The 26,671-nt window shown below is 33.0% G+C and overlaps 3 protein-coding genes and 1 long non-coding RNA gene across 9 annotated transcripts; all 4 read right to left on the bottom strand.

Annotated features, from left to right (window-relative positions):
- Positions 1-796: 796 nt before the first annotated feature.
- Positions 797-4,792, bottom strand: LOC140874093 (probable glycosyltransferase At3g07620). Of its 2 annotated transcripts, none has more exons than XM_073277372.1 (5): positions 4,484-4,792; positions 3,016-3,914; positions 2,779-2,909; positions 2,028-2,376; positions 797-1,611 (listed from the first exon to the last, which is right to left on the bottom strand). In XM_073277372.1, exons 2-5 carry the CDS (start codon positions 3,865-3,867, stop codon positions 955-957), a joined length of 1,989 nt encoding a protein of 662 aa, XP_073133473.1. In that variant the 5' UTR covers positions 3,868-3,914; positions 4,484-4,792; the 3' UTR covers positions 797-954. The 2 variants fall into 2 exon arrangements, with proteins under 2 accessions (XP_073133473.1, XP_073133481.1); XM_073277380.1 differs by having other exon boundaries at positions 4,491-4,792.
- A 1,116-nt stretch (positions 4,793-5,908) lies between these two features.
- LOC140877589 (probable glycosyltransferase At3g07620) lies at positions 5,909-9,923 on the bottom strand. 3 transcript variants are annotated; one of them, XM_073281124.1, is made up of 5 exons: positions 9,604-9,923; positions 8,340-9,431; positions 8,114-8,232; positions 7,580-7,928; positions 5,909-6,986 (listed from the first exon to the last, which is right to left on the bottom strand). In XM_073281124.1, exons 2-5 carry the CDS (start codon positions 9,162-9,164, stop codon positions 6,321-6,323), a joined length of 1,959 nt encoding a protein of 652 aa, XP_073137225.1. In that variant the 5' UTR covers positions 9,165-9,431; positions 9,604-9,923; the 3' UTR covers positions 5,909-6,320. The 3 variants fall into 3 exon arrangements, with proteins under 3 accessions (XP_073137225.1, XP_073137228.1, XP_073137233.1); XM_073281127.1 differs by having other exon boundaries at positions 8,340-9,428; XM_073281132.1 differs by having other exon boundaries at positions 9,608-9,923.
- A 2,910-nt stretch (positions 9,924-12,833) lies between these two features.
- LOC140874912 (probable glycosyltransferase At5g03795) lies at positions 12,834-15,739 on the bottom strand. 3 transcript variants are annotated; one of them, XM_073278398.1, is made up of 5 exons: positions 15,460-15,739; positions 14,352-15,018; positions 14,120-14,250; positions 13,687-14,035; positions 12,834-13,624 (listed from the first exon to the last, which is right to left on the bottom strand). In XM_073278398.1, the coding sequence occupies exons 2-5, from the start codon at positions 14,949-14,951 to the stop codon at positions 12,971-12,973; spliced, it is 1,734 nt and encodes a 577-aa protein (XP_073134499.1). In that variant the 5' UTR covers positions 14,952-15,018; positions 15,460-15,739; the 3' UTR covers positions 12,834-12,970. The 3 variants fall into 3 exon arrangements, with proteins under 3 accessions (XP_073134499.1, XP_073134498.1, XP_073134496.1); XM_073278397.1 differs by having other exon boundaries at positions 15,495-15,739; XM_073278395.1 differs by having other exon boundaries at positions 15,510-15,739.
- A 5,620-nt stretch (positions 15,740-21,359) lies between these two features.
- LOC140876214 (uncharacterized) lies at positions 21,360-22,244 on the bottom strand. The gene is made up of 2 exons (XR_012148710.1): positions 22,117-22,244; positions 21,360-22,012 (listed from the first exon to the last, which is right to left on the bottom strand). It is a non-coding gene; the product is annotated as an uncharacterized lncRNA (long non-coding RNA).
- Positions 22,245-26,671: the final 4,427 nt, after the last annotated feature.

Raw genomic sequence — 26,671 nt, 5'->3', positions numbered from 1 at the left:
GGAATTGGGGGGGAAACTTACGGGAAATGGAGATTATTGAATCAGATCAGATCGAAATATAGAGAGGCTTTGAACTTCGACAAATGTTTTGCAGAAACATTTTAGGAAAAATACATAAATATTAGAAAATCCCCCCCATGATTAATCCTATTATTACACAATTAACGGCATACTTTTTATTTGTTTTCTTACACATTTTTCAAGCCAGAATAAATTCAGATCTTGAACTATTGGAAAGGATAGGAGACACAAGTCAAAAGTAGGTAGAATTATTGAATGAAAACGAAGTTTGACGACAAATCAATCACGCGTCGGTGCATATTAATACAGCTTGCGTTTAAAAAAAATTTTGAAATTTCTTCTTGCTACTGTGAAGTGATTAATGGCTTCGCCCTTTTGCTAGCTATTATTTTTGGTTTTAATGAAATATAGTGAGAGCCCACCAGCGATACGACTGATCTTTAACATGAACATTCAAGTTCCATTTTAAAATAAAATAAAATAAAATAAAATAAATCACCAACAATTTTTGGTTTGGACCATGCTTGATTCTTTGTGAACACAGAGCGATATTGGCTATGATACATCGGGTGTGTTCGATGGATCTTGGACCGTTCATTGGACGTGACACTCTATGCATGTCCATAATGCATGGTGGATGCTACGCAGAGTGTAGCATAGCATTTGCTATAAACGGATCTTTGGACATTGTTCACAATAATTATACTTGTTTACCGACGGTAGCACATATATTCCCAGTTAAGGCATCAAGATTAGAGAAGAGAGAAAGTGCAAAAAAAAAAAAAGATTTATTCCTCAGCCAATTTATTCACACTAAAAGAATTTGGTACCTCCTTTCGATCTTTAACAAACATTCATCTGCGGACCAAACTTCTATAACACAAAAATGTACAATATTTACAGCTTCCAAAATTAGTGCATGAGCACTATCTGTCATGTTCGGAATACTCTATTGTGCCATATGGAATGCAGTATCATGTTAAAAACATCGTACTTCACCGGTCTAGAATGCCAAAGAAAATGCTGCTGCACCCGTTTAACCCTCTGCTGCATCAATCGATACCTCGTCTTCGGAATAGACAGGAGTATACTTTTCAAATTTGGTATGTCCTTCTCCAAGACAAAAACAGCAAAGGATTCCCAGTTCAAAGTCTCGAAAAAAGGAGGCACAAAATTATCGGATATGATCACCGGAACACACTCGTAGAAGATGGCTTCAACTACTCGGGGACTATTGACTTCATAGCCCTTGGCACATATGCAATATTTGCTGCTTTTCATGTACTGAGCATAGGTCATCTCGCCTTTAGCTTTACGCAAGAGACTGAAGATTTTCATGTCGGGATCTTTATTTTCCCAGTAATTTAACAAAATGGGACGGAGGTAGCCGTGCATATTACCAGCAAAGAAAGCAAGGATTCGTCTTTGAGAATATGGTTTGCCTCCTAGTTGTCTGAGTGGATTCTGAGGTGACCTTACATATGTTTCAGGAAGAGCGACGTCTTTTCCGAATTGAAACCCTTCTTTGAGATCAGTGTTGCATAAAGATCTTATACAATTAGCCATGATCTTCCTCGTCTCTGCTGGTGCCTGGAAACACAAATATTCAGTGTAAGATTAATTTTATGATATTTGAAACATTCAAGTAACTTTCAAACACTACATCTCGATTGCTATTGGTAACTCCATATTTTGATGTTATACCACATTAACAATCTCAAAGATTAGTGTCAGAAGACATTAATTACACTCACTGAACAATACTTCCACTAATTTCACCAACTTATAACTCAACGAATCCAACAAGACCTCAGATCCGACATCATTTGTAAGCACGAGTACTTGGTCGGCTGGTCCCGTATCAAAGCTAGCAATAACAATGGAGCAAGTTACATCTGACGAATGCACAACAATCCAAGCACTATTTTTTATTATAATGCCACATTGATCAGAGGCGGCAATTGTTGTGATCCAACATCACTAATTAACAAATATAAGGAACGTACCCAATCATGGCAGGCGACAAGGAAATGGTCAGCTCCATCTGTTCTATTCCAAGAGTCATATTTTGCCTTGACCGTGTTGACATAATCACTTAACCGTCGAATCAAATTATCGCGAGAATGGGAATTAGGTACATATAACGCTATCTCTAGCTCACGTGAACTGAATGGTAAGTAAAACAAGTGAGCTTTATTCATGTTTTTTGTAAGGAATCTTTTGTTTGACTTTAGCTGCTTCATAAACCATCCCTCAGATGCGTATATTCCTTTAAGAGGCGGCTGATGAAATATGGGCCGCTCTCCTTCAGCATAGACGTAAACCTTGAGAATCTGTTCCATCAATTCATAGCTCCTGCAAATGAAAAGTTGGATATATTTCAAAGAACATGATAATTCATAGAATTAGTCAAGCAACTATTGTGGAGGAATTTCCTCAAAATTTTACCATATTCTGAAACTTCTTTTGCAAATCTTAACATATAAAACATTCCTTTACAAGGTAGACATGTTCCTAATACATGCATCCACCGCAAAAGGCATTTTAACAAGAGCATCGAAGGAGGTACGTATCTTGGTAAATGAATTGAGCTTTTCAACTACAAAAAACCCCCAAGTAAATCATTTTAAAGCAATATTAAATAACCCTTGAAAATTTCAAAAAACAAAAACCGTCGAAAAATTATATTAAAAAAACATATCATACAAAACATTGAACTAGTTGAAAATTAATATGTTAGAGGAGTGGTTCAATTACCTTTTGAATGCTGAAAAATTTCTATACAAACTAACATCAAATTGAGAATCTTTTTCGATGGTTGCTGCATTCTCAATCATGGACTTTACATTTCGTAATTCTCGATCAACAGCTGAAGACCATCTTGGTTTCTGCAATCAAATAAATGAAAAAAAGGTCAAAGTCACATGAAATAAATATGGTGTGACCAATGCAAGAAAACATCTGAGATGGGAAAAAAACAATTTGCATACACACCACAGCCTTATATGAAGCATAACTACTGAGCAGCATATCGTTCATGTTAGATATTGATACTACCATACGTTTTGGTTCCTTGACTCGTTCTTTTGTAGCAGGAATGCTGCTGACTGAAGAGTCATTGACTGCATTAGAAAGGCCCACTTTCTGAATCTTGGGACTCTCATTCTTTGTAAACAAATCTTCTGCATCTTTTCCCATTCTAGATGTACTCAGAGCAGTAGAGTTCACATCATTACCAGGATTTGTTTCCAAATTTTCAGGAGAATTGGTGAGAGACAGCAAATTCAAAGGGGGTGAAGCAGCTGGACCTATTACAATATCATGGCCTGGTGAAAAATCACTCTTGGAAGTATCATTCAATACTGGTAGTTCAAACTCTGGAGGATTCTCTTGCTTCGAGCTATTATCTTTACTTACCCCAAGAACTTGTGTATTGTTGTTAAGTTCCAATTCGTCGTTGGAAGGAAGCTCATCTTCGGGATCGAGATCATCATCATTCGAGGTATCACCAAATTTTTTGATGTTCTCAGGATAAGAATCACCCTTGACATTTGATACTCCATTGACCATTTCATCAGAGACCTCTGCAACAGTAGATACCAAATCGGCCACATTTATGTTGGCTGCATCCAAGACACTAGGATAAGTAGAGTTGCTCGAACTATTGTGGTAAATGAATGAATCCTGTCGTAATTCTATTTTTCCAGCAGAAAATAAAGAAGATAAACTTTTGAAGCCTTGAAGCTCGAGAAGTTGAGCAAACAAAACCAATGCAAAAGTTGCTCCTGCCATCAACAACACGCTCTTTACCCTGACCAGGGACATGTACCCAAACTCAATTCCCATGCTAACAGCTCAGATTGATTGGAAACCTAAAACGTTGTCATGAAATTCTGCAGACAAAAATTCCACATGGTCAGTAGAAAAAGATTGTCATTATTTGACACAGGATCATCAAATTTGAATCCTCGAGATACTGAGGAAGTGTCTTATAAAGGCTTGAAAGAAATTCTCCTCCATTTATGATTCTCTCTCTAAAAGCAAAATTAAGTAAATTCATTGACGATCATGTTACATAAGACCTAACTTTGATGCTTAACTCGAACAGCAAACAAATGGGATTGAAGGATTAAAAATCAAAATCATCCACTGTCCCTGAACGGTCGCTTTTAACCTTTATCTGGTGATCAAGCAATTAAACAACCCAAAAAACAATAAATAAATAAATAAAATCAACAAAAGGATCTTAATTATCTTCCCAGTTCAAGAATTGGCACAACCATACAAACAAAAACAGACAACCTTAAATTCAAGAAATCAAAGGGAAAAAAATTCCATCTTTACACTAAACAAAACACACCATGTTTAACGAAGCAAACCAATAAAAGAAATCAGCATCTTCAAACAAAACAAAACCGGTAACATATTCAAGGAAATAATTTCCATTTAATAGAAAGCTTACTAGGTACCAGAGGCAAAAAAATTCGACCCCGAGACAAGAAATTCTTCGCTGAGTATTTGAACTCCATGAATTGAAAGCTAAAAAGGGATATTTCGATCAAACTCCAGGAAAATTCAAATGCTTTTAAAACCAAACACGAGAGGAAAAGACAGCGCAGAGTAAAAGGAAGCTCTACTAGACACGTAACTAAACTACTACAAATTATAATTATACATAATTAAGGCTGTAATCAAATAGTATAGGCAATAATTGAGACAACTATAAATGCAATTGGAAAATAGTACATCAAACATTTGTATGATTCCAGAGAAATCAATAATATGAATATCCCGAAAGTAAACGGGAGCGGTGGGAATTTTAAAGTGTTTTTTGGGACTTTTTTTCTTTTCTTTTCTTTTTTTTTTTTTTTTTTTTTATAAAAATTTTTGCCTTCTTGTTCATATTTTTTATTTCGTGTCGTATTTGAGTACTCGAACTTGAACTCGAGATCGAGTTCGAACTCGAACTCGAACTCAAAATCGAGCTCGATCGAGTAATTAATTTCATACTCGAGTTCGAGCTCGACTATAATTTGAGTTACTCGAACTCGAGCTCAAGCTAGAAAAATAAATAAATAAATAAATATATAAAAATAAATAATAAATAATAAATAAATATAATATTATATAAATTATATATATATATATATATATATATATGATCGAGTAGCTCGCGCGAGCTACTCGTACTCGATCACATACATTGAAAGCTCGAGCTCGATGTATGTTCGAGCTACTCGAGCTCGAGCTCGATCAAACCGAGTTTAAGTCGAGTTTTGACCGAGCTACTCGCGAGCTGCTCACGAGTAGCTCGGCTCATTTGCACTCGTACTACCGAGCATTATTTTATTTTATTTTTGTTTACTTTCAAATTTTTTTCTCTCTCATGGGTGGGTATATTAAATAAATCATAAATTTTGTTGTCAAGAATTATGAATTCAAATATTTTCAATTTCAACATGAAATTGTAATGGGGTAACATGCTTGATAATTAAAAAATATTACAATAGTGTGAATTGATAATATAATTTTTTAGATAGATGATATTTTGTAAAATTTGCAAAGAAAACTTAATCTACGATTAAGTTATATAAATTTAATTTTTAAAAATTTTATTATAATTTTTAAAACTCAAATCCTATGAAATCCCATAAAATCCTATCAAATATCAATGTCATTTCGAAATCCTATTTACCAAAAATTAAAATGATATTTGTAATTCCGAATCCCATCAAATCCCATTAAATTTCATTCCAAACACACTTAGCATGCGTGTAATTTAAGTGTACACCCAACATTTTTCCAATCCAATAGCATATGACCAACAATTTGAATAATGTAAATTGTACATTACAAGCTAGCAATGGCTTCAATAAATTTCTCAATATATTCCTCACCAACCAAATTATTCACATGGCTTTATAATCCAAGGAAATCAACATCATGTTCTACAGACAGGACAAAAAATCCCACTTCAATTTTTCTTCCACAAGAAAGTACATTTGTATAATATATACATACAACAGGCACACAAAATACCCTGTACCAGTCTCTCTTTAACTACCTCGGATAATAATCCTAAATGTTGGTTGGCATATGTGCAGATGTAGCTGTCGTTCATTTACAACGTAGAACAAGTTCTCATTTCACCATACATGTGCCTTCCAGCGTATCCAACTATGCGTTGATTCCCGAGAAAGCACGTATATGTTGTTCAAATGGGTTTCTTTGCGTGTTTCTTGCAAGGAATACATAGCTCACAGGAGAAGCAGTTTTTGAGACAACGGTGGTGTTCTTCATCAGCCAGGTCTCATTTGGAACACTCTGGTGTGCCATATAGAATGAAGTATCATATGGAAGATGTCGTACTTGATGGGTGTTTCATGCCAAAGGAAATGCATCTGTACTTGCTTAACCCTTTGCTGCATCTCAATGTATCTCTTTTCGGAGATTGAGAGGAGTATTTTCTTGAGATTTGGAATATCTTTCTCCAAAATGAAAACGGCAAACGACTCCCAATTCAAAGTCTCAAAAAATGGAGGGACATAATTGTCGGATATGATCACAGGAACACACTCGTAGAAGATGGCCTCCACGACTCGGGGGGTGTAGGCTTCGTAGCCTTTAGCGCTTATGCAGTACTTGCTGTTCTTCATATACTTGGAATAGCTCATTGGACCCTTTACCTTGTCTAGCTTACCGGAAATCTTCATGTCGGGATCTTTGTTTTCCCAGTGACTTAAAAGAATGGGACGGAGATAACCATGCATTTTCCCGGCAAAGAATGCAAGGATATGTCTCTCAGAAGGAGGTTTACCTCCGAGATCTTTCAGAGGATTCTCCGACACGCGCACATTGGTTTCAGGTAAAGAGACGTCTTTTCCGAATTGGAATCTTCCTTTGGCATCAGCATTGCACAAAGCTCTAATGCAGTTGGTCATGATCCTGCTTGTCTCAGAGGGTGCCTGAAAGAATAAAACTAAGGATTGATACACATAATTATTTAATGATTACCTATTGCTGAATTTTAAAAAGTATATACATAGTGATTCCGCAAATGTTCACGCGAGCAGTAGCCAGTAAACATACAAAAGTTCTTCCCAGTTACAGTTCACGTGAACAAGCAGATTGTCCGTGTGTTAGGATCACATGTCAAAGTCCATAGTCAATCTACTACCTGTCCGATATATCTTTTGCTAATACAAGTTATTCGATGGAAGGTGATTTAGGTCTATACCTGTGTACTCTCTATCTCTCTGGCCATGAATACAACATCCTTCAAAAAAGAAATTTGTGTATTTCAAGGTGTAGCACTTGAATTTAGATTTTCAAGCTCAACTTGAGAGGGAGTGGTCGATCAACTTAAATCTATCATATTGTGAAGTGTCTCACTCCATTGTACTTCTACTAATTTAAAATTTCACATGCAAAGATTCTGATACTTGGGAACAAAATAACTCCAATGCTACTTCGGTAAGAGCGTTTGTAGTCCAACGGTTTTTTTAAAAAAAATTCTAATTCGGTAAGATATATTATATAGAATATACAGGAGAATTACCCAGTCGTGGCAGGCTACAAGAAAATGGTCGGCTCCATCGGTTCTATTCCAAAAACGATACGTCGTCGTGATATTCTGGAGGTAGCTACTCAAATATTGAACCAGGTTCTTCGAACTGTGAGAATCGGGTACATATAAAGCCTTCTCTAACATCCATGAGCTAAAAGGCAAGTAAAATAAATGGGCCTCATCAGCGTTTTTGGTAACAAAATGCTTGTTTTCTTCCAGCTGCTTCATGAACCATCCTTCAGATGCATATATTCCAGTAAGCGCGGGTTGATGGAATATAGGTTGTTCTCCTTCAGTATAAATGTAAATTTTGAGAGTCTTCTCCATCAGTTCATAGCTCCTGTAAATGATGATTCAGACTTTTGATGAAAATAATCAGGCAACTTATTCGATTAATTATGTTCTTGTCGCACTGTCACACAAAATTAACTGGTTACAAAATGGAATCCAGTTCCACAATGAATATAAATCAAAGCATCCAAGAAAATGAGACAACAAAATGGTATTACCGTTCATTATATATACCTCAAAAAGGCAGAATAATTGCGATAAACATGAGGGTCCCCTTTCCTGATTTGCGCGTTTTCAATCAGTGTTTTTGCTTTAAGTAACTGCTGGTCCACCTTGGAAGGCCAGCGTGGTTTCTGAAAACAAATATATCGATAAAAAAAGCAACAAAAGATTAGCAAATGATGGCAGCCTGTGGAATCTTGTTCACAGAGATTGATCAGATCCTCAAGACTACACATACCATGGGCTGATTCGCTACATAGCTTTTAAGCAACATGTCGTTCATTGCAGATATTGGCAGTACTTTATTTGGTGGTCCTTTGAACCTTTCCTTCTTAATTGGGCTGCTAAAGATCGAACTAGAAAGGTTATTCGATGTTAGGCCGCTATTTTCAGTTTTCACGTTTAGTTTTGGTGCATCTTTGCTCCTTGAAGATTCATCAGGGTTAATAGATTTAATGTTAGTACTTTGATTTGCACCAAAAGACTCTGGAGATTTGAAGGGAGCAGCAGAATATGATGGTGGTGCAGACGGAGGAATAACATTCCCAGCAAAAAGATGGTTCAATGAAGAATTATTTGAAATAGCATGATTTGATAGAGGTAAATCATGACTGTGATCTCTACTCTTCTCCAGTGCCAAGGTCTTGTTCTGTATCGGTATCACATCAACTTTGGGCTCATTCATTTTCAAGAAGTCCTCAGATGAAGATCCATCCCCAGGACTAGTATAAACACCAGAAGTTTCATTAGAGTAGTTCTTAACACCTGCACTCAAATTATGTTTGTCATCTGCATCATTTCCACTAGAGAACTTTTTCGCATTCAAATCCTCTCGGGCCGCACTCATTGTGGAAGAATTTGAACCACTCAAAAGCGCCTGGTTTTCCAAACTTTTAAACTCACTAGAGGAATCCCTAGTTTGTAAACCGCCTCTGTATGCTACTTGAGACTTGCCAAACGATAACAAGTATGACAAATACCCATAAGGAAGCTCGAAATACTGAACCAACAGAACAACTGAAAAGGCCAATGCCATTAGCCAAAGCAGTCTCCTAGCATCCATTAGATAGATATAACAAAATTCGATAGTTAAACTCGCGCAAAAGACTAGAACTTAGGAGTGGCCTAATAATGCCCTTTCTTGAAGAATCTCAGGCAATGTTTCCAACTCTCTTTTGGGTGATTTCATTCTAATTCAACAGACAAGTAAAAGCCCCACAGTAAAAATCAAATCTTGGAAACTGATCCATTAATACAAGAAACTGATAGGCGTCCCAAAAAGTCAAATCCCAAATATACACACGTGAAATTAATCGGCCTCCACGATCTTCTACAACCAAAAAAACAAAATATTAATTAACCGAACACCTTCCTACGAGATGTCACCACATGAACTAAACACAAACAAGTTAAATAACGAGAATTAAAGAAATCCACTGGACAAAAGATAAGCATCAAATTCCCAGAATCACAAAACCCAAATACTTAAACAAGAAACTTACTCACAAAACCCAGTTTGCAGAGCAAAAGAATAGCTCAAGAAGTAAACAAATGACTCAGCAGAATCTGTGGAGTGCATCGATTAAAAGAACCGAAAAAGAAACTGTAGAACAATGGAGTGGTCTAGTTAAGGTTTTTTCAAAACCAAGAACGACACGAGAACGATTCAAGAAATCGAAAATTTTAATTTAATAATGGAGATTTAGCATTGGAAGATGAGCTGTTCGTCATCTGCATTAATTGCGAAAGAATTAATAATACAAACTTGGAGCCTGCAGGAAGAATGAAACACGAGAATCGGCATGTGGATGGGGCGCTAAAAAAAAAGCATATACTATCGCTTGCTTATTTTTTCACGGAGTTTATTGCACCAATAAATATAAGCTTTTCTCCTATAAAATTTTAATAGATATTCTAGGCCTTAATTTTTTTATAATAGTTACACGTTTAATTCTTGTCTCAGAACATGCGTTGTTACATGGCTTAATTAACAATTATTTTCATAATATTAGGTTATGGTACCAGGGGCGGATGGAGGGAGATGAAATTTTCTGCTACACTTGGTGCTACAAACCGTGCTACACTTTGCTAAAAACAATCCTGTTTGCATAAATTATTAAAAATTAAATTCATTAAACATGGATGAACAAAATATAATTAATCATAGATAAAATGTTCGATTCACCTATTTTTTCAATTAAAAAAATCATCAATAAATTGTTTTACTCATTTATCGTGCTTGGGACACAATTTATTGTCTATTTTAATTGAAAAAATAGGTGAAACGAACATTTTATCAATGATTGATTATACTTTGTTCATCCATGTTGTTTAATGAATTTAATTTTTAAAAATTTGTGCAAACGGAATTGTTTTTAGCAAAGTGTTGCACGGTTTGTAGCACCAAGTGTAGCAGAGGATTTCGTCCCGGATGTAGGGGGTGGCGAGCCCAGGCCTGCTTTGGCCCATGTAGATATATATCTTGTTTTTTAACCTTTTTTTTTGTTTTTAGCCCAAAATGATTATAGCTCAGCCCATATTGATTTATTATTTTTGATATATTATATAAATTGTATAAATACATTGATATTTCAAAAAATTTAGCCACCCCTTATTTTATTTCTGGTTCCGCCCCTGTATGGTACTATATTAGGTCTATAGTATGAAAATGTTCTTCTTTCATTGTAGTATTTTTCATATTTACTCAAATATATCACGCGTATTTGCGAATAAAAATTATTTATTTTAATTTGGATGATATATATGAGTAGATATGAAAATTTTTACAATATTAAAAGGTTATTTTCGTATCATAATCCTAATATTATTAAAAAATTATTATTTTAGCGCAAAAATACGCATGTTTAACAAAATCGTCGTCACAAGGATTAAACTTGCAACTATTACAAAAATTTAAGGGCTGAGATGCATATTAAAATTTCACAATAGAAAAGTGTGCTCGAATTTCGGACCAGAGGTAGAGCCATTAATTTGGAATAGGTCTTTTGGGAAGGTCGATCCACCACACAATTTAAGTGGTTTTCAATCAGACTAAAGGTGGGCTTAAGTGGGCTAATTCACGCGGGGACGTGGGCCTCTGCTGGCCAACCTACGGCAGGCCTGGTGAATTTTTTTTAATTTTTTTATTTTATGATGATATATGTATTTTTTTAATAATAGTTGTGAATTTTTTTGTATTAATTATTTTGTATAAAATTTACACGTATGGAATCAATAATTAGAAATTTTATTAATATGTTTCTATTAATATATAATTGTGAAATGAAATTTATAATTAATTATAATGATTTTATTTTATTTTTATTTATAGTGAACCAACCCTCGGGCCGGCCCGCCTAACCTACAACCCACCTTGGGATTTTTGGGTTGGATTGATGATTTTCAGCCTGCCGGAATGGTGAGCCGGCCCGTCTTCGACTCGCCAAACATTAGGTTTTTTGTTGATCGGTCTGCCCCGCTATGAGTTGGCCCGTCTAACAACTCTACTCAAAAGTAGTAGCAAAATAATATTTTTTTTGTTTTTTTAGCAAAATAATATATCAAACCTTCAAAAATAATAAATAAATAAACATAACAAATATATGAATAAAAACATAAATGTTAGATTTTAGGAAAATGAAGGCCCCTGAGTTTTTTCATGAATGAGTTTCAGATTGTTGAAATACCATCTAATAAAAATTTATTCATTTAAAATATTATATTGATTTTCAATGCATTGAAAATTTTTCGATTCAATTCATGTTAGTTATAGTTAAGAACTTTAAATTTAATAAATAACTAGCAATCATTGTACGTGATTTTCACGTGCTCGACAATTTAATTATTTTTAAAAGGTAAAAAATTATCACGGTGAAAAAATATGAGAATTTTGATATAAAACAGAGAAACTTATAAAAAATTATGTAAATAATTTAATAAAAATTAATAAATGATGAAATTTGAAAATAGAGATAGAGATAAAATAAGATAAGAATGTTAGAGAAAAGTGGAGATAATTTAGTTATTTAAGATCTAAGATAAAAAAAAAAAGTGAGTTGAATTTAGGAGTAAAATAAAAAGAATTTTTAGTGTGATATGACACACTAAAAACAGTTAGTATTAGTTTATATAATAATATAGATAGTATAGATATAATTAACATTATTTAAAAAAACATTAATTAAATTAATTTAACGGTAAATAAAATCTACTTCGTGCATCCCCGCAGCATAGGCATCACGATAAATGATATTTCCCCAAAGAATAACAAATTGCTCCCATGTGACATAATTTTAGGAATATTTATATGTGAAACAAATCAATTAATCTAATTCAAATATAAAGTAAAACGTAGTAATGTTTTTGTCATATCAATTTAATTCATATATAAAGTAAAAAATAATAATGTTTTTGTCATAAAAATTATAATCTTTTCATGGATCGGATCGAGAAAGAAATGTTATCACAAAATCAATCTAATTCTATATAAAATAATAATAAAAATAGTTTTGATATAAAAATATTTTTTTATGAATTATATCAAGAAAGAGATATATAACATAAAATCAACTCGTGAAGCAACTTCACCATAGTTTTTGCGAAAAATAACTAGGCATACTTTGTTCTCCATGATTTAAGTTCTGGTTTGTGGCTTTTCAGTTGATGAATGCCATAGTACATTTGTCCAAAAAAGAAAAAAATGCCATAGTACAGAAAAATGAACTAGTACAACATTAAACTCAAATCATATTATACATCATCCCAAAAAAATTGGTCCTATATATTCTAATGTATTTTCATAAAATATAAGAACATGTTAATGTGAAATTTTCCCATGTCTCGGCTCACCCAAAAGCTTGTTGATTGAGTTCAAACTGGCGGTATTCGAAACACCCTATTGTACCATAGGGAATGAAGTATCATATGAAAAATGTCATATTTCACAGGTGAGTTGTGCCAAAGAAAATGCTTCTTCACTTGGTTAACCCTCTGCTGCATCACAGCATACCTCTTTTTCGGTATCGACAGTAGTATGTTCTTCAGATCCGGGATATCCTTTTCCAACACGAAAACAGCAAAAGAATCCCACTTCAAGATCTCGAAGAACGGAGGCACGAAATTGTCCGATATAATCACGGGCACGCATCCGTATATAATGGCTTCCACCACTCTGGGGCTGTTGACTTCATACCCTTTGGCACATATGCAGTACTTGCTGTTTCTCATGTGCCCAACATAGCTAGCCTTATTCATCCTTCCAAAGATTTTCATGTCCGGGTCTTTATTTTCCCAGTGTTTTAGTAATATTGGTCGAACATAACCGTGCATTTGGCCGGCAAAAAAGGCGAGGAATTTTCGTTGGGAAGGAAGCTTGCCCTCAGATTCTTTTGAGGGATTCTGAGGGGAATGGACATATGTTTCCGGCAGAGACACGTCCTTCCCGAGTTGAAAGCCTTCCTTCATATCAGCATTGCATAATGCCCTTATGCAGTTAGCCATATGCTTCTTCGTTTCCGCAGGAGCCTGAAAAATTCATGATTCTCATAAACTACATAAACATTTATGAAAAAATCAAGACGACATACCCAATCATGGCAAGCAACTAGAAAATGATCCTCCCCGTTTGTTCGATTCCAGAAAGGATATCTGCCGTTGATTGTGTCGAGGTAGATCCTCAGATATTGGATTATTTCATGAAAAGAATGAGAATCCGGCACATAGACATAGTCTACCAACAACTGAGAGCTAAATGGTAAGTAAAATAAGTGGGCTTCTCCCGGGTTTGTGGTTATGTATTGGTTGCTTGCTTGCAGGAGTTTCATGAACCATCCCTCAGAAGCATATATTCCCTTGAGCCTCGGTTGGTGAAATACCGGTCTTTTTCCGTCCCTGTAGACGTAAATCTTGAGCTTTTGCTCCATCAATTCATAGCTCCTGCATCAGCAACCAATGTAATCAGTTGTTACTTTTACAGCCCCCTGGAAACATTTGGCACGAGGTAGTTGTACTAGGGGCTACCTTACAAATGTTGAAAGATTTCGATAAACAGGGCCATACAAGCCAGGGTGATCCCTTATTACAGATGTGTTTTCAATTTGGAATCGAGCATCGAGTAACTCTTGATCAGCAGATGAAGGCCACACAGGTCTCTGGAATAGGATTCAACCTCACATATTAAACCTTGTCCTGGGAAAGTGACTATTTTGAATTAAAATGCACAAATTAAACACCAAATTATGACTGAAATCACCTTGGAAAAAGACGAGACACGACTGTGAAGCAACATCTCATACATCTCAGATATAGATAAGACCGATGACACGGCCTTCACAGGCATCTCCTTCTGAGTACTATTATTCATGGAGGAGTCTTGACTTCCCTGAGAGATGTTGGCTTCGTTTTTGTTCATTGTCGAGCTTAAAGGACTATACGACTCCACAATGACCGATTCAGGTGGTGAAACAACGTTTCTTGAATTCCCCAAGACATCCGAGTCTTCCCTATGAGTAACAGATGGACTGATATCGGAAACACTGTCCAACGTATCAATCGCCCTTTCAGGAGCTAATCCAATGCTTCTTCCTATAGTCCCAATAGTTGCATTAATATTGTACATCTCCGAGGCATTTTCTGGCATAAAATTTTCCTTAAGTCCTAAATCTTCATCGTCTCCTCCATTTGTATCATAAAAAATGAAGTAAGACTTCCCAGTAGACAACAAGGATAACAAGCTATTTCTATATGGTAGCTCAAAGTGCTGGATCACTAAAGCTGAGACAAGGATCAATCCAATCAGCAATACTATTTTCCTGGCTTCCACTCGACAGGTATACGGAAAACCAAATCCCATTTCTATGAATCATCAAACTAACCGAAAAACGTCTCGGTTCACTAGTGTCAGATGAAATCTACCAGTCCTGCAATATTCCCAAAACCAAATCAAAACCATCACACTATAATTTGAACAGAGTACTTTTCAAATCAATTCACATGTAACTTTTTCAGAAATATACACAATTCTCTCTGGGATTTTTCACCACAAAATTTTGTGAACGACGAGCTCACGTACTTTTTAGAAGCAATATCAAACACTACCATAGTCCCTTTTGCCTCAAATCTACTTCTCTAGCAAGGTCACTAAAAAGATCGAAATCAATTTTTTTTTTTTCTAAAAAATAACTTTATTAAAATCTAGATCATAGCCAGCCACCATGATCAAAAGTTTCGAGCTAGTCACATGTAACTCACCTAAAAAAAACCTTGAAAGGATTAGAAAAGGACACCCACATTATGAGCAAACTCCCAACAAACAAACGACACCAATAACAAAAAGAAACAAAACCCATATGTATATATACATGTAAAGAAATTGGCTTTTGTCAAATAACGTAACAGAATCGAAAGATACACGAATTTCCCCGAACGTCGTAAGATTCTTGAACTCTTTTCTTCCCCCGATCTTCAAAACCCAAAAAAATCTTATCTGAAAAAGCACCGAGAAGTTCAAAAAACAGCTTCAAAAGAATTGATGTTTGTCTTGTCATGCATGGCGGCCGAGTTCTGGTGGCTTACAAGTGTGGGCATGATGCGTTCATTTCTTACAGGTTCGAGCTTCTCGTTGGCTGGTTTTTGTTTGGCCTTTTCCTTTCGCTCACATAATTAATGTAATAAATAAATATGGAGGCAATTATATAAAATATCAACAATTTTGCCAAAGATTTGGTGTTCGTATATTGGTATTCTCACGGGTTTTGCTTAAACGTCAGAATTTTTCCTAATTAACTGAGTAATTTATGCCATTAGTTTCGTGGTAAATCATAACTATTGGGTTACTTGAAATGAACACTTCACGAATACGATAGTCCAATACCAATTAAGTTGACTCAAACATAAATAACGAGTTTATAGTTGAAATTCTCGAAGTTGTATCCGATCGATACATTTCTCTTAAACAAATAGAATTCCAAATTCAAATTACGCAAACTGATCAAACTGATTTGTTATTGAAAATTATATAAAAGTCATATCATTGCATTCCCAAACTAAAATAAATTTGAATTTAATATAAAAAGATGCAAATTACATTTATTTTTTTTTAAAAAAAATCAACAAATTAAATCAAACCTAACTAAAGAAATTTGGATTTAAACTCTACGTGGATCTCCATTCCAACAAGAGAAGTAGCTCGTTTTTTTAGGGAAAAAAATATTTTCGCACTAAAAATTAAAACATGAAAAAGTTAATCTTATTAACTAAATATTCTGAATTAATCAATTTTAATTTAATTACTAAAAACGAAAAAATCGACTTGAATCTTTCATACCTCATATGACAGTCTTGATTCAAAGATGATGATTTGAGATGTCTCTGAATTTTTTTCTTCCGATTCTTTTAATAAATACATCAAATTTGTAGAGTTGAGGTTTGTATCGAGTCCATGCCATAAAAAACTCTTGAAATTTTATTGTTCAGATAGGAAAATTACATTTTTATCCTGAATTGTATTTCTTTTTCTATTTTTGTCCTATTAACAGTAAGGGCTCGTTTGGTTTCAAAAGTTAGGCCAAAAAAGCACTTTTTTAGGTGCTTTTCATTTAATAAAGTGTTTGGTTGACCAAAAAAATGCTTAAATAAGCACTTTTTAAAGTCAAAATTAGAGCTTTTTCAAAAGCCAAAAATTATAGCTTAAAAAGTGCTTTTTTTAAAAAATGTCTATCAAATCCAAACGGGGCCTAAATTTACATTTTTAGTTCAATACCTTGTAATTTTTTTCTATTTAACTCCTTTTTTGACCCATAGATACGGTGAACATCACTACAAAAAAGACAAATAATGAAAAAAAAAGGTTATATTTAAAAAAATAAAAATTCATCGTAACCAAACAAAAAAATATATATATAAAAAAAGCAAACTATTACAAAAAAAATGCAAATTCTTTGTTAGTAAGATCGAACTGAAAAAAATACAAATTACATAACAAAAAACGTAATTTCTCGCCTATATATATCATTTCTAAAAAAATTTCCAACGTATCATTTCTAGTCTCATAGATATTTATAAATCACAAACATTCTTATGACACCTTCTCACATGTCACACATGCAAAATCTTACCTTTTATTTTAAAAAAATATTATTTCTCGTTATATGTGGATCGGGTTGATTCGTTTCATGTAAAATCATCAATTTGGGTTGTACTTGTCCCAAAATTTCATAAAACGGACTTTCTAGGGATCCCCAATTACTCATCCTCCCATGAAATTCTAAAGGTCGGTCTGCCACACAATTTAAGTGAGTTGTATTGAAATTTTTTCAACCCAGTTAATAACAGGCCCTAAGCCGCGGGCCAACCCGCACGGGCCGAGGGCCTAGGCGGGCTTGATTGGTCTGCGGGCCTGGAAGAAAAATAAATTTTTTTTACGTTATATATGGATTTATGGTGATATATGTATTATTTTAATGAAAATTGTGAATTTTTTTTATTAATACATATGAAATAAATAATTAAAAATTTATCGATATTTTTTGTAAATATTTATTTATGAGATAAAATTTTAATTAATTATAATGATTTTTATTTATTTATTTATTTTTATTTTTGTGAGTCGACTCGCCTAACCCCCACACATTTTGGTTGGATTGGATTGGAGATCTCTAGTCCGTCGAGATGGTGGGCAGACCTGTCTTATCCCGCCAAGTGACGAGTTTTTTGGTGGACAAATCCATCTGTAATGGGTTGACCTGTATAAAAGCTTTAGTATTATAGAAATAACTCCGTGAAACGGCTCGCACGAGAGTTGCTTTTTTGTCCACTAGCATTCTCATCCAAACAGTTGGGACAATTCTGATTAGTTGAACTCCAGAACATTTCAACACAAAACAATTGGAGAAAAAAGAACAGGGAGAATTGGGGGAGACGTAGTTGGCTAGGGCGTTTTCATAGGCATCGATTTTCATATGAGTTGATTAAATCGAGAAATTACGTATCTACCCAATCCAGTTATTTTAGGTGATAAAGACAGCATTACTTCACAAAACTAATTAATAACTATAGCTAGCTCACTATCTAATAAATTTTCTGCCAAATTGGGGGTAATTGATATAGCCTACCAGGAACCACCTTATGTATAGAAAGCTAGTCCAATTAATTGTGAGTCAAAAGACTTTTTAATTAGGCTTATCAACAAATATAGGGTGATATTCCCCAGTACTTATGGAATGTAAACTTTTTTACATATGACACCGCATCGTATGAAGAATAAGACATTAACTGATAATTACACATATGGTTTGTCTACTATTTAGTTCAAGTTTTACAAAAAATTAGTGACATGAATCATTATCTTATTCAATTATATTGATTTATTGTATTTATATTATGATATTCATCATCCTATATAATCCACCAACCAAACCGTGTCTATGATACCATTCTTTTCTTCCTACATCTAATGATCATATATACAAGAACGAGAAGGTAGTTATCATGGCACTCGATCAATTCATGTAATTAAAGGTGTGTGTAAACTTTACATTAATCTTAAACAAATTTGTGAGTTTAAAAAACAAACAAAGAAACAAATTACAAAATTGCAAAAATTATTATTTAAATTATTTTTCTTGTTCTCAATTTTTATATTTATGTACGTTTTAATATGTTAGTCTAATTTTCTACTTATTGATTTGTTTTTTCTGTGGGCATATATCGACGCATTGTAGATTATGATTAAAGACATTTCATCTATGGGGGAAAATTGATATATTGGTCCTATAAGTTTACAATTTTTGGATTTTGGTTCGATATTTTTGTCATCTTTGATTTATGTTCACTATCTTTAAATTGTTTAGGAATTTGGTCCTTTTTTGTAACAATTTGCTGAAGTGGCATGTTTTTTCCGTGACAATGAAGATTTGAGTTGGTGTTTTAGCCACATCACATACACATGTGAAATTTAATATACACAATAATTAATTATGGCAGAAAAACTTAAAACCCTTTCATATATTATATGCATAGAATGTAAGCAATCCATTTTGTTTTTCGCTCTCGACAAATGGATTGCTTACATTTTTTAATTCTACACGATAAGATAATTTGTTTTACAAGAATGCGGATTCGGGCTGTATCCGATCTTCATCTACCACCACCGAAATATGGTATGAAATGTTTAATCTTTATGAGTTTTTATTTTTTGTGTTTTTTCGCTTTCATTTGCATCGATACTTATTTTGAATTTAATCATTCTCACGTTCATCTACATGATTCTTGTTTGTTATGTGGAAATTATTTTTTGTTTGTTCTTTAATATAATATTCATTGTTTTAATGTGTATGCAGATCCAAAAACAATGCTCTTTACTGTGGTTATTCACTATGGAGGCAAGTTCCACGTGGGAGATCTTTCAGCCTATGTAGGTTGTCATATAAATAAGTTTGATTACTATGATTTCAATATGTTAATGTTGATGGTTGTTGAACATGGGGGTGTAAAGCATCCAATAAGATATTATAAAAATGATGATATTGATTTTATAGCGATCGAAAATGACAAGCATTTGAAGATAATCTGTGAAAAGAGATTGAAAACTTCTAGAGAAGTGGACATATACATTGTGGAGGGGGAACGTGATATTATTTTCAATAGATTTGTTGCCGTTAAGGATTCATGTTTCGGTGAGCAAGGGAACACAAATAAAAGTGATGAAAATGGAAGTGATTGGGCAGAGGTTGAAGATGAAAATGTTCGAGAAAGTGAAAGTGATGAATTTAGTGACAGTTGTTCCCAATGCTGAACACAGGTTTTGTGTTAGGCATATGCATGCCAACTTCCGAAACGCTGGTTTTAGGGGACAAGCATTCAAACATGCTGTGTGGGAGTGTGCTAGAGCATCAATTGTTAATGAATTTGATAGAAAAATGAAAGAACTCAGAGAACTCGATGAAAATGCCTACCAATGGTTCAATGACAAGACACCTACTCAGTGGAGTAGATCACACTTTCAAGAATTTTCTAAGTGTGACATGCTACTTAATATACGAGCACGTGCACATTTTATTGGAGGTCCAATACCAAGATACAATATGCATCCATTCAAAAGCTCCAATTTATATGTTGCTGAAGGAGGAAAACATTTCGGGGAACTATCAAATTCACCTTCGTTACAGTTAAGAAACAAAAATGCATCCGGAGTTGGAAAAGATAAAGGGAAGAGGAAGATGCTTTGATTAGGTTGTTTATGGTCACCTAATATTTTGTTTTACTTTTGTTATTTTGAGCATTGGATCAAAATTATGTTTGAACAATCTTTTGTCATGGGTGAACAATATCTTGTAATGGATTTGATCTTTTTTGCTTATGAATCTAATTTTTGAATCCATTATGTTTGAATGAATCCGAGCAGTTTGAATTTACCTTTAGAAAAGCCTGCTGTAGTTTGTGTTGATGTTTTGGGCTGCCATTTTGCATCATTTATTTGTTTTAGTTTCTTTTATAAGTCCAAATCGATGTTTTCTTTGTCATTGATTTCTTTGTGTTGATATAAAATGATTCAGACTTCAGTTTACTTTAGTTCTGAATCTGCATCTGTAGTGTAAAAATGGCATAAAGCAACATTTGAACTGTGAATTTTTTTGTTCTTGGAGTGATCTAAAATTTACTTAGGTTGTAGGCTGTTAGGTGTTTTTTTGTTTTTCTTTTTTAAAATTTAAAATATGCAAGCTGTGGGAAAGCTATATAATATGGTGTTATTAGGAAATAATCTTTTAGACAGAATCTAGAATCTTTGGTGTTATTAGGACAAAATATTTGGAGAGTGCATATTGAAACTGGTTCAAAGTAATGAAGATGTGCCACATAAGTATATTTGGAGAAATACTGAACATGGCTCCATTGATATCACTGCTACTTTTACTGGTGAAATCCCAGTTATTGATTTGAGCCATTTGATTTCAGCAGCAGCAGCTACCATGGATATTGCAGAACTTAACAAGCTTTAGTCTGCTCTTATTACATAGGGCTGCTTCCAGGTTTCATCTTTTGTTTTTATATAATATACAGTTAGCTAGTGTGCTTTAGATTCTTTATTTTATTTGTTTGTTTCATTGACTTTATGACTAAGAATTTTGATCTTTTTAAAAAGTAAAATTTCAAGAAGTAAAAGGAGAGCTATTTTGCGGTCATAAGTTTCACGCCAAAAATTGTATTAGAAATGAGAATCAATAGCACTAAAGAAGAAAATTGTATAAAATGAAACAATAAATTAAATCTTAATACTCATTCTCATTTGAATCACCGATACAATGATACAAGTTTATCCATCCACTCAAGATCACTCAAATTTACAGAGTATAAAATCGATTGCCCCAATGCTAAGCATTTCACTACTTTGACATAAAAGTTTTTGACCAATACAAGAGATATGCATAAAAAAACATTGACAATAGAAAACCAAGCTCCATAAAAATATTTGTAATATTTCTTGAGCCCTGTATCAAAGTTCAGTTCTTCAACTTTTGGAACTGCTTAAACTGATTTCCTGACCAACTTTGGTGAGATTACTGGCAAGTTCTAAAACTTCTGGAACTGCTTAAACTGATTTCCTGACCAACTTTGGTGAAATTACTGACAAGTTTATTCATCATTATTTCCCACTCCTGCAGCTGCAGCAATGCTATCGTTTTGATCTCATGATTCCGTCTCCACGTCCTCTGAATTCATCTTCAAACTTTTACAATACATGGGAGGAAAAAAAAGATACTAAAAACCCAATAAACAATAACTCAATTTCATTTTCAAGATATTGAATCAAGTTCTGGTGTAGTTCCAAAGCTCACTCTTGGTTAACCTTCTCCAGCAATGCATCTCTCGCATACCAAATTCTCAGAACAAGACTATTAAAATCAGAGGAGAAACCTATTAAAATCAGAACGAGATTGGACCAAAAAAATCAGAACAAGAAAATTAAAATCAATGCAAGAGAAACCTATAATCAAAGAATTGAAAAACAAGAACATCACCCTCCAATTTCGGCAACCATGGAACCGGAGTAATCTCGTGTAAAGTTTCTTCTCTTCTGCTTAGAAATTTAGGGATTTGTGGAGAGAAAGAAGGGATTTTTTATGTGGATGCGTATGAGAGAGCCGGGAGGGTTTTCAGTTTTTCTGCCTAATTTATATGACTTGTATATTAAATACCACGTGTGTTTGTGATTTGTCCAGACTCCAGAACACCTATTCAAATTTTCATTGTCAATGCCAACTCAACAATCTTGATAGAAAAATGACCAAATTCCTAAATAAATTAAAGATAGTGGACTTAAAATAAAAAATGACAAAAATAACGGACCAAAATCCAAACATGATAAACTTATAGGACCAATTTATTAATTTTCCCTTCATATATGGTTAACTATTTGACTACTACTTTTATGGCTTACCTTAGTGGTCGTCATACCCTTACTATATATGCGTCGTTCGACGAATGAAGCAGCACTTCGACACGCTCGTTAATTCATATTTTCTGGATCATTTATCGAATGAGTTGATTGTAGTTTATCTTTGTGGTTTTCTCATATTGCACGTCGTGACTTTGAAAATGGATAGTAATAGATGTTTCATTCCAAAAAAAAAAAGTATTTGACTATTGAAAAAATGAAATGTCGAGATCTATATCCTTTTTCTGCGAGAATTATAAAATTTTAAATTTAATAAACCATGACTATATATTTACGTACACATTCTAATGATATGCGTATGGTTTTTATTTAATTTGTAATGCATTAATTTATATTTTAATAAATTTTAAAAACGTAGGTATGAAATAATGTATAATGATATTATAATTAATATTTTTGTAGTTTATATATATATATATAGGTATGAAATAATGTATAATGATATTATAATTAATATTTTTTTAATTTAATATATATATATATATATATATATATATATATATATATATATATATATAAACTACAATCTTCTAATTATGTTTGTGTTAATGCAAAACAATATAAAGAAGGTAGAAGTTTAAATATGAATTTAACATAATTAATGGGTTGATTTGATTAGTTATATATCTTCTATGACCGAATTTGATTATGGTTGTCATTCATATGAGGTCTTTCTAGGGCTAATTATATATACATTAACCCTTGTAAAATCTCGATATTGCTGAAAACCCACTGTAAGAAAAGAATGATATATTAACTGCATGTGTTTTCAAATCTTGAATGCATACATATTTCTTATGTTTTTAAATTTTGAGCATTCATATCTCCTTGTCCATACATGTTTTCAGTGGTGTTTGTGCTTAAAATTTGAAAAAACATGAAGTTAATAATTATAAGAGTTTTCGGCAATCTGGTGATTTCACAGGGATAATGTATGCAATTAACTTGGTCTTTTTAAGATATTCATTCTTATTTAACTCAACTAATCAATGTGTGTGTCCATGTTATTCTAAAAAGATAATTTAAGGATTCTAGCATACTTCAAAACAATATTTTTAAAAGTAGCCTTATTCATCAAATATTTTGTAATATAACCTTCCATAAATTTAAAAACCTAAAATACCCTTTTAAACATTTTCTATATTAGTAGATTCTATTGCTATATATAATTCACTCAATAAATTAAGAGAGATTTTCTGTTCAAAAAAAAAAATAATTAAGAGAGATTTACTACACTTTATTTGGGGGGGAAAAGAGAAAAAAAGAGAGAAAGAAATCGGCTTGTCAAAAAGATTGTTTATGTTGAAAATATATTATTTTATTATTGTTGAATGTTGAATGTTGAATATAGAGTTGTAAATATTAGAAATTTGTGTGTGATGATGTAGGTAATGATGTAATTTATTTTTGGATTATTTGCCAAAAAAATTCTAATAGCCTCACCATTTGTGAAGAAAAACACAATTGAGTTGAGAGAAAAATATTATAAAGTGTAGAGTTTGATATATTTTGAGTTTTGGAGTTTTTACTTTTTACGATAAATTTTTAATTTTTCACAACACGTTATCAGCACGATCGCTCGAAGGTTTTCTATAATTTTCGACGCTCCAAAATACAAAGAAAAGACAAAAATATTCAACAAGTAAGTATATTTATTTTATTGTTTATATATTTTTTATGTATATATATTAATATATAATTTCATGTTATTATATAAAAGGCTGTCTATGACATCGACCTTATAATAACTTGAGATGATATATATTTATTATATATATATATATATATATACTAACTATATTAATTTAATTTCATGTTATTATATAAAAGACTGTCTATGACGCTGACCTTATAATAACGTGATATGATATATATTTATTATATATATATATATATATATATATATACTAACTATATTAATATATAATTTCATGTTATTATATAAAAGACTGTCTATGACACTGACCTTATAATAACGTGATATGATATATATTTATTATGTATATATACTAACTGTATTAATATATAATTTCATGTTATTATATAAAAAGTTGTCTATGACACTGACCTTATAATAACGTGATATAATATATATTACTGTGTATTTATATACTAACCATATTCGTATAATCTCATATTATTATATAAAAGGATGTCTATGACACCAAACTTATAATAATGTGATATGATATACATAATTATTTAATTATGATTATCATTATATGCATCACATGATTATCACGAATTTTTATTCAACACATACTCGATTTTTTTCCTTACCCCCAACGGTCACAAACGGTAACAAAACGACTAGTTTTTTTGCCTATAAATATGTTCACTCAAACTCATTTTCAATCACACCAAAATTCATTCTTTCTCTCAAAATAATTTCTCATCGATTTTTCGAAGATGAAGATGATGGAATTTATAAGGCTATTTTTCATAACGACTATGATCATCATGCTCACGAGTCTTGTACTCACCAGCGATTTTTCACCACATACTTTTTCTCTATTTGTACACACACTTGTAATCTTCGTTATTCCATTATTTTGTATTGTCATACTAATAGAAATTAACTAATAAAATGCATTGTTATTTTTCTAGTACCACCATGTCAAATTTGACAAAGATTGAATTCGTTGCGCTCGATATCACTGGAAATAATTATATGACATGGACTCTCGATGTAGAGATGCATCTTGAGTCATTGGGTCTAAGTGATACCATCAAAGAAAATAATATATCATCCTCACAAGAAAAGACAAAGTCTATGATTTTCTTACGTAGACATCTTGATGAAGGATTGAAATGTGAGTATCTCACAGAAAAAGACCCAATGATTTTATGGAAAGGGCTGAAAGAAAGATTTGAGCATATAAGGAAAGTTATACTCCCGATCGCCTGTGATGAATGGAATACGTTGAGATTTCAAGACTTTAAAAAAGTCAGTGATTACAATTCTGCGATGTATCGAATAGTCTCGCAATTGAAATTTTGTGGGCATGTTGTTACTGAAATGGAAATGCTTGAAAAAATATTTTCCACATTCCACGCATCAAATATAAGTCTACAGCACCTTAAAACTAGCGCTTTAGCGCCCGATGGTTTTTTTTTTTCCCGAGAATTTTTGATGCCGATCAGCGCCCCAGAGCCAGAAACAAGCACTTCAGCGCCTCCTGTATGAAAAACCAACAGAATTTTGGAATCTTAAAAATCTCAATTTCACGGGCTTTATTTGATGGGCTTCGAGGAGCAATAAAAGGGAAAAGAGCTGCACACATCAGATACACACAAGACGCACAATAAGCCGCACACTTTGGAGAGAATTGAGAGGAGAAGAAGAGGCTCCCAAACAACAGAACCACACAATTAACTACGCATTCAAGTAGGCTTGGGACACGGATTTGAGACGTGAGAGCGAACGATAAGAGATAATCAAATCACAGACATATGAAATTCATCTGGGGCCGGACTGTGATTTTTATTATCTACCTTGATTTATTATGAGATTTTTGAATATGTCTATGTGTTTGATTATTTTATTATAAACTTATTAGTTGTTTCTAGAGATTGATGGATCTTGATTGGAGTTTCATGTTTTGACTATTATTTTGCCTAATATTATTTGTTCTTAACAATTTATTTGTGTATTCCTGCTTTGATTGTCTTTCAATTACTTGATTAACAATTGAATTGTTATATTTATTTGAAATCTAGCACTCGAGAGAGGCGATTTTGAATAGGATCATAAGAAAACACAACCTAGGATTTTTGTAGAGTTCGAGAGGCTTACAAGTTATTTTGAGGTCATTGAAAGAGAACCATAGAACTTGATTAAATTATTTTGTTGTTTGATTTCTGACAGGGATATCAAAATTAGTATTAGAATAATAACATTTACTCGACGCTCGAGAGAGGCAGTAAATAACAATTAAGGGTTCTTAGCCTATAAATTGGAATAGATGATATATGACTTGCATGAATGAAAATCGAGTGATATCTTGTATTTAGAACCCGTCTCAGATCGTGTACCCAAAGCCATCATTCAAATTATGGATTCTTTATTTTATTTTATTTTAGTTTATTAAATTTTAAACTTTGATTTTCTAAACAAA

Source organism: Henckelia pumila, chromosome 1 (assembly GCF_033568475.1).
Source record: "Henckelia pumila isolate YLH828 chromosome 1, ASM3356847v2, whole genome shotgun sequence".
Classification (NCBI taxonomy): Eukaryota; Viridiplantae; Streptophyta; class Magnoliopsida; order Lamiales; family Gesneriaceae; genus Henckelia; species Henckelia pumila.
The sequence above is the reverse complement of the archived record's forward strand: the minus strand, read 5'-3'. Positions and strand labels throughout refer to the sequence as shown.

Excerpts from the sequence above, each read along its gene's own strand:
- LOC140874093 (XM_073277372.1), bottom strand. The coding sequence starts at position 3,867 with ATGGGAATTGAGTTTGGGTACATGTCCCTGGTCAGGGTAAAGAGCGTG. Across the intron at positions 2,377-2,778 it reads AATTTTTCAGCATTCAAAAG|GAGCTATGAATTGATGGAAC; the intron begins GTAATTGAACCA and ends TTTCATTTGCAG. Across the intron at positions 1,612-2,027 it reads TTGTCGCCTGCCATGATTGG|GCACCAGCAGAGACGAGGAA; the intron begins GTACGTTCCTTA and ends TTGTGTTTCCAG.
- LOC140877589 (XM_073281124.1), bottom strand. The coding sequence starts at position 9,164 with ATGGATGCTAGGAGACTGCTTTGGCTAATGGCATTGGCCTTTTCAGTT. Across the intron at positions 8,233-8,339 it reads ATGTAGCGAATCAGCCCATG|AAACCACGCTGGCCTTCCAA; the intron begins GTATGTGTAGTC and ends ATTTGTTTTCAG. Across the intron at positions 7,929-8,113 it reads AATTATTCTGCCTTTTTGAG|GAGCTATGAACTGATGGAGA; the intron begins GTATATATAATG and ends CATCATTTACAG.
- LOC140874912 (XM_073278398.1), bottom strand. The coding sequence starts at position 14,951 with ATGGGATTTGGTTTTCCGTATACCTGTCGAGTGGAAGCCAGGAAAATA. Across the intron at positions 14,251-14,351 it reads GTGTCTCGTCTTTTTCCAAG|AGACCTGTGTGGCCTTCATC; the intron begins GTGATTTCAGTC and ends ATCCTATTCCAG. Across the intron at positions 14,036-14,119 it reads AATCTTTCAACATTTGTAAG|GAGCTATGAATTGATGGAGC; the intron begins GTAGCCCCTAGT and ends TTGCTGATGCAG.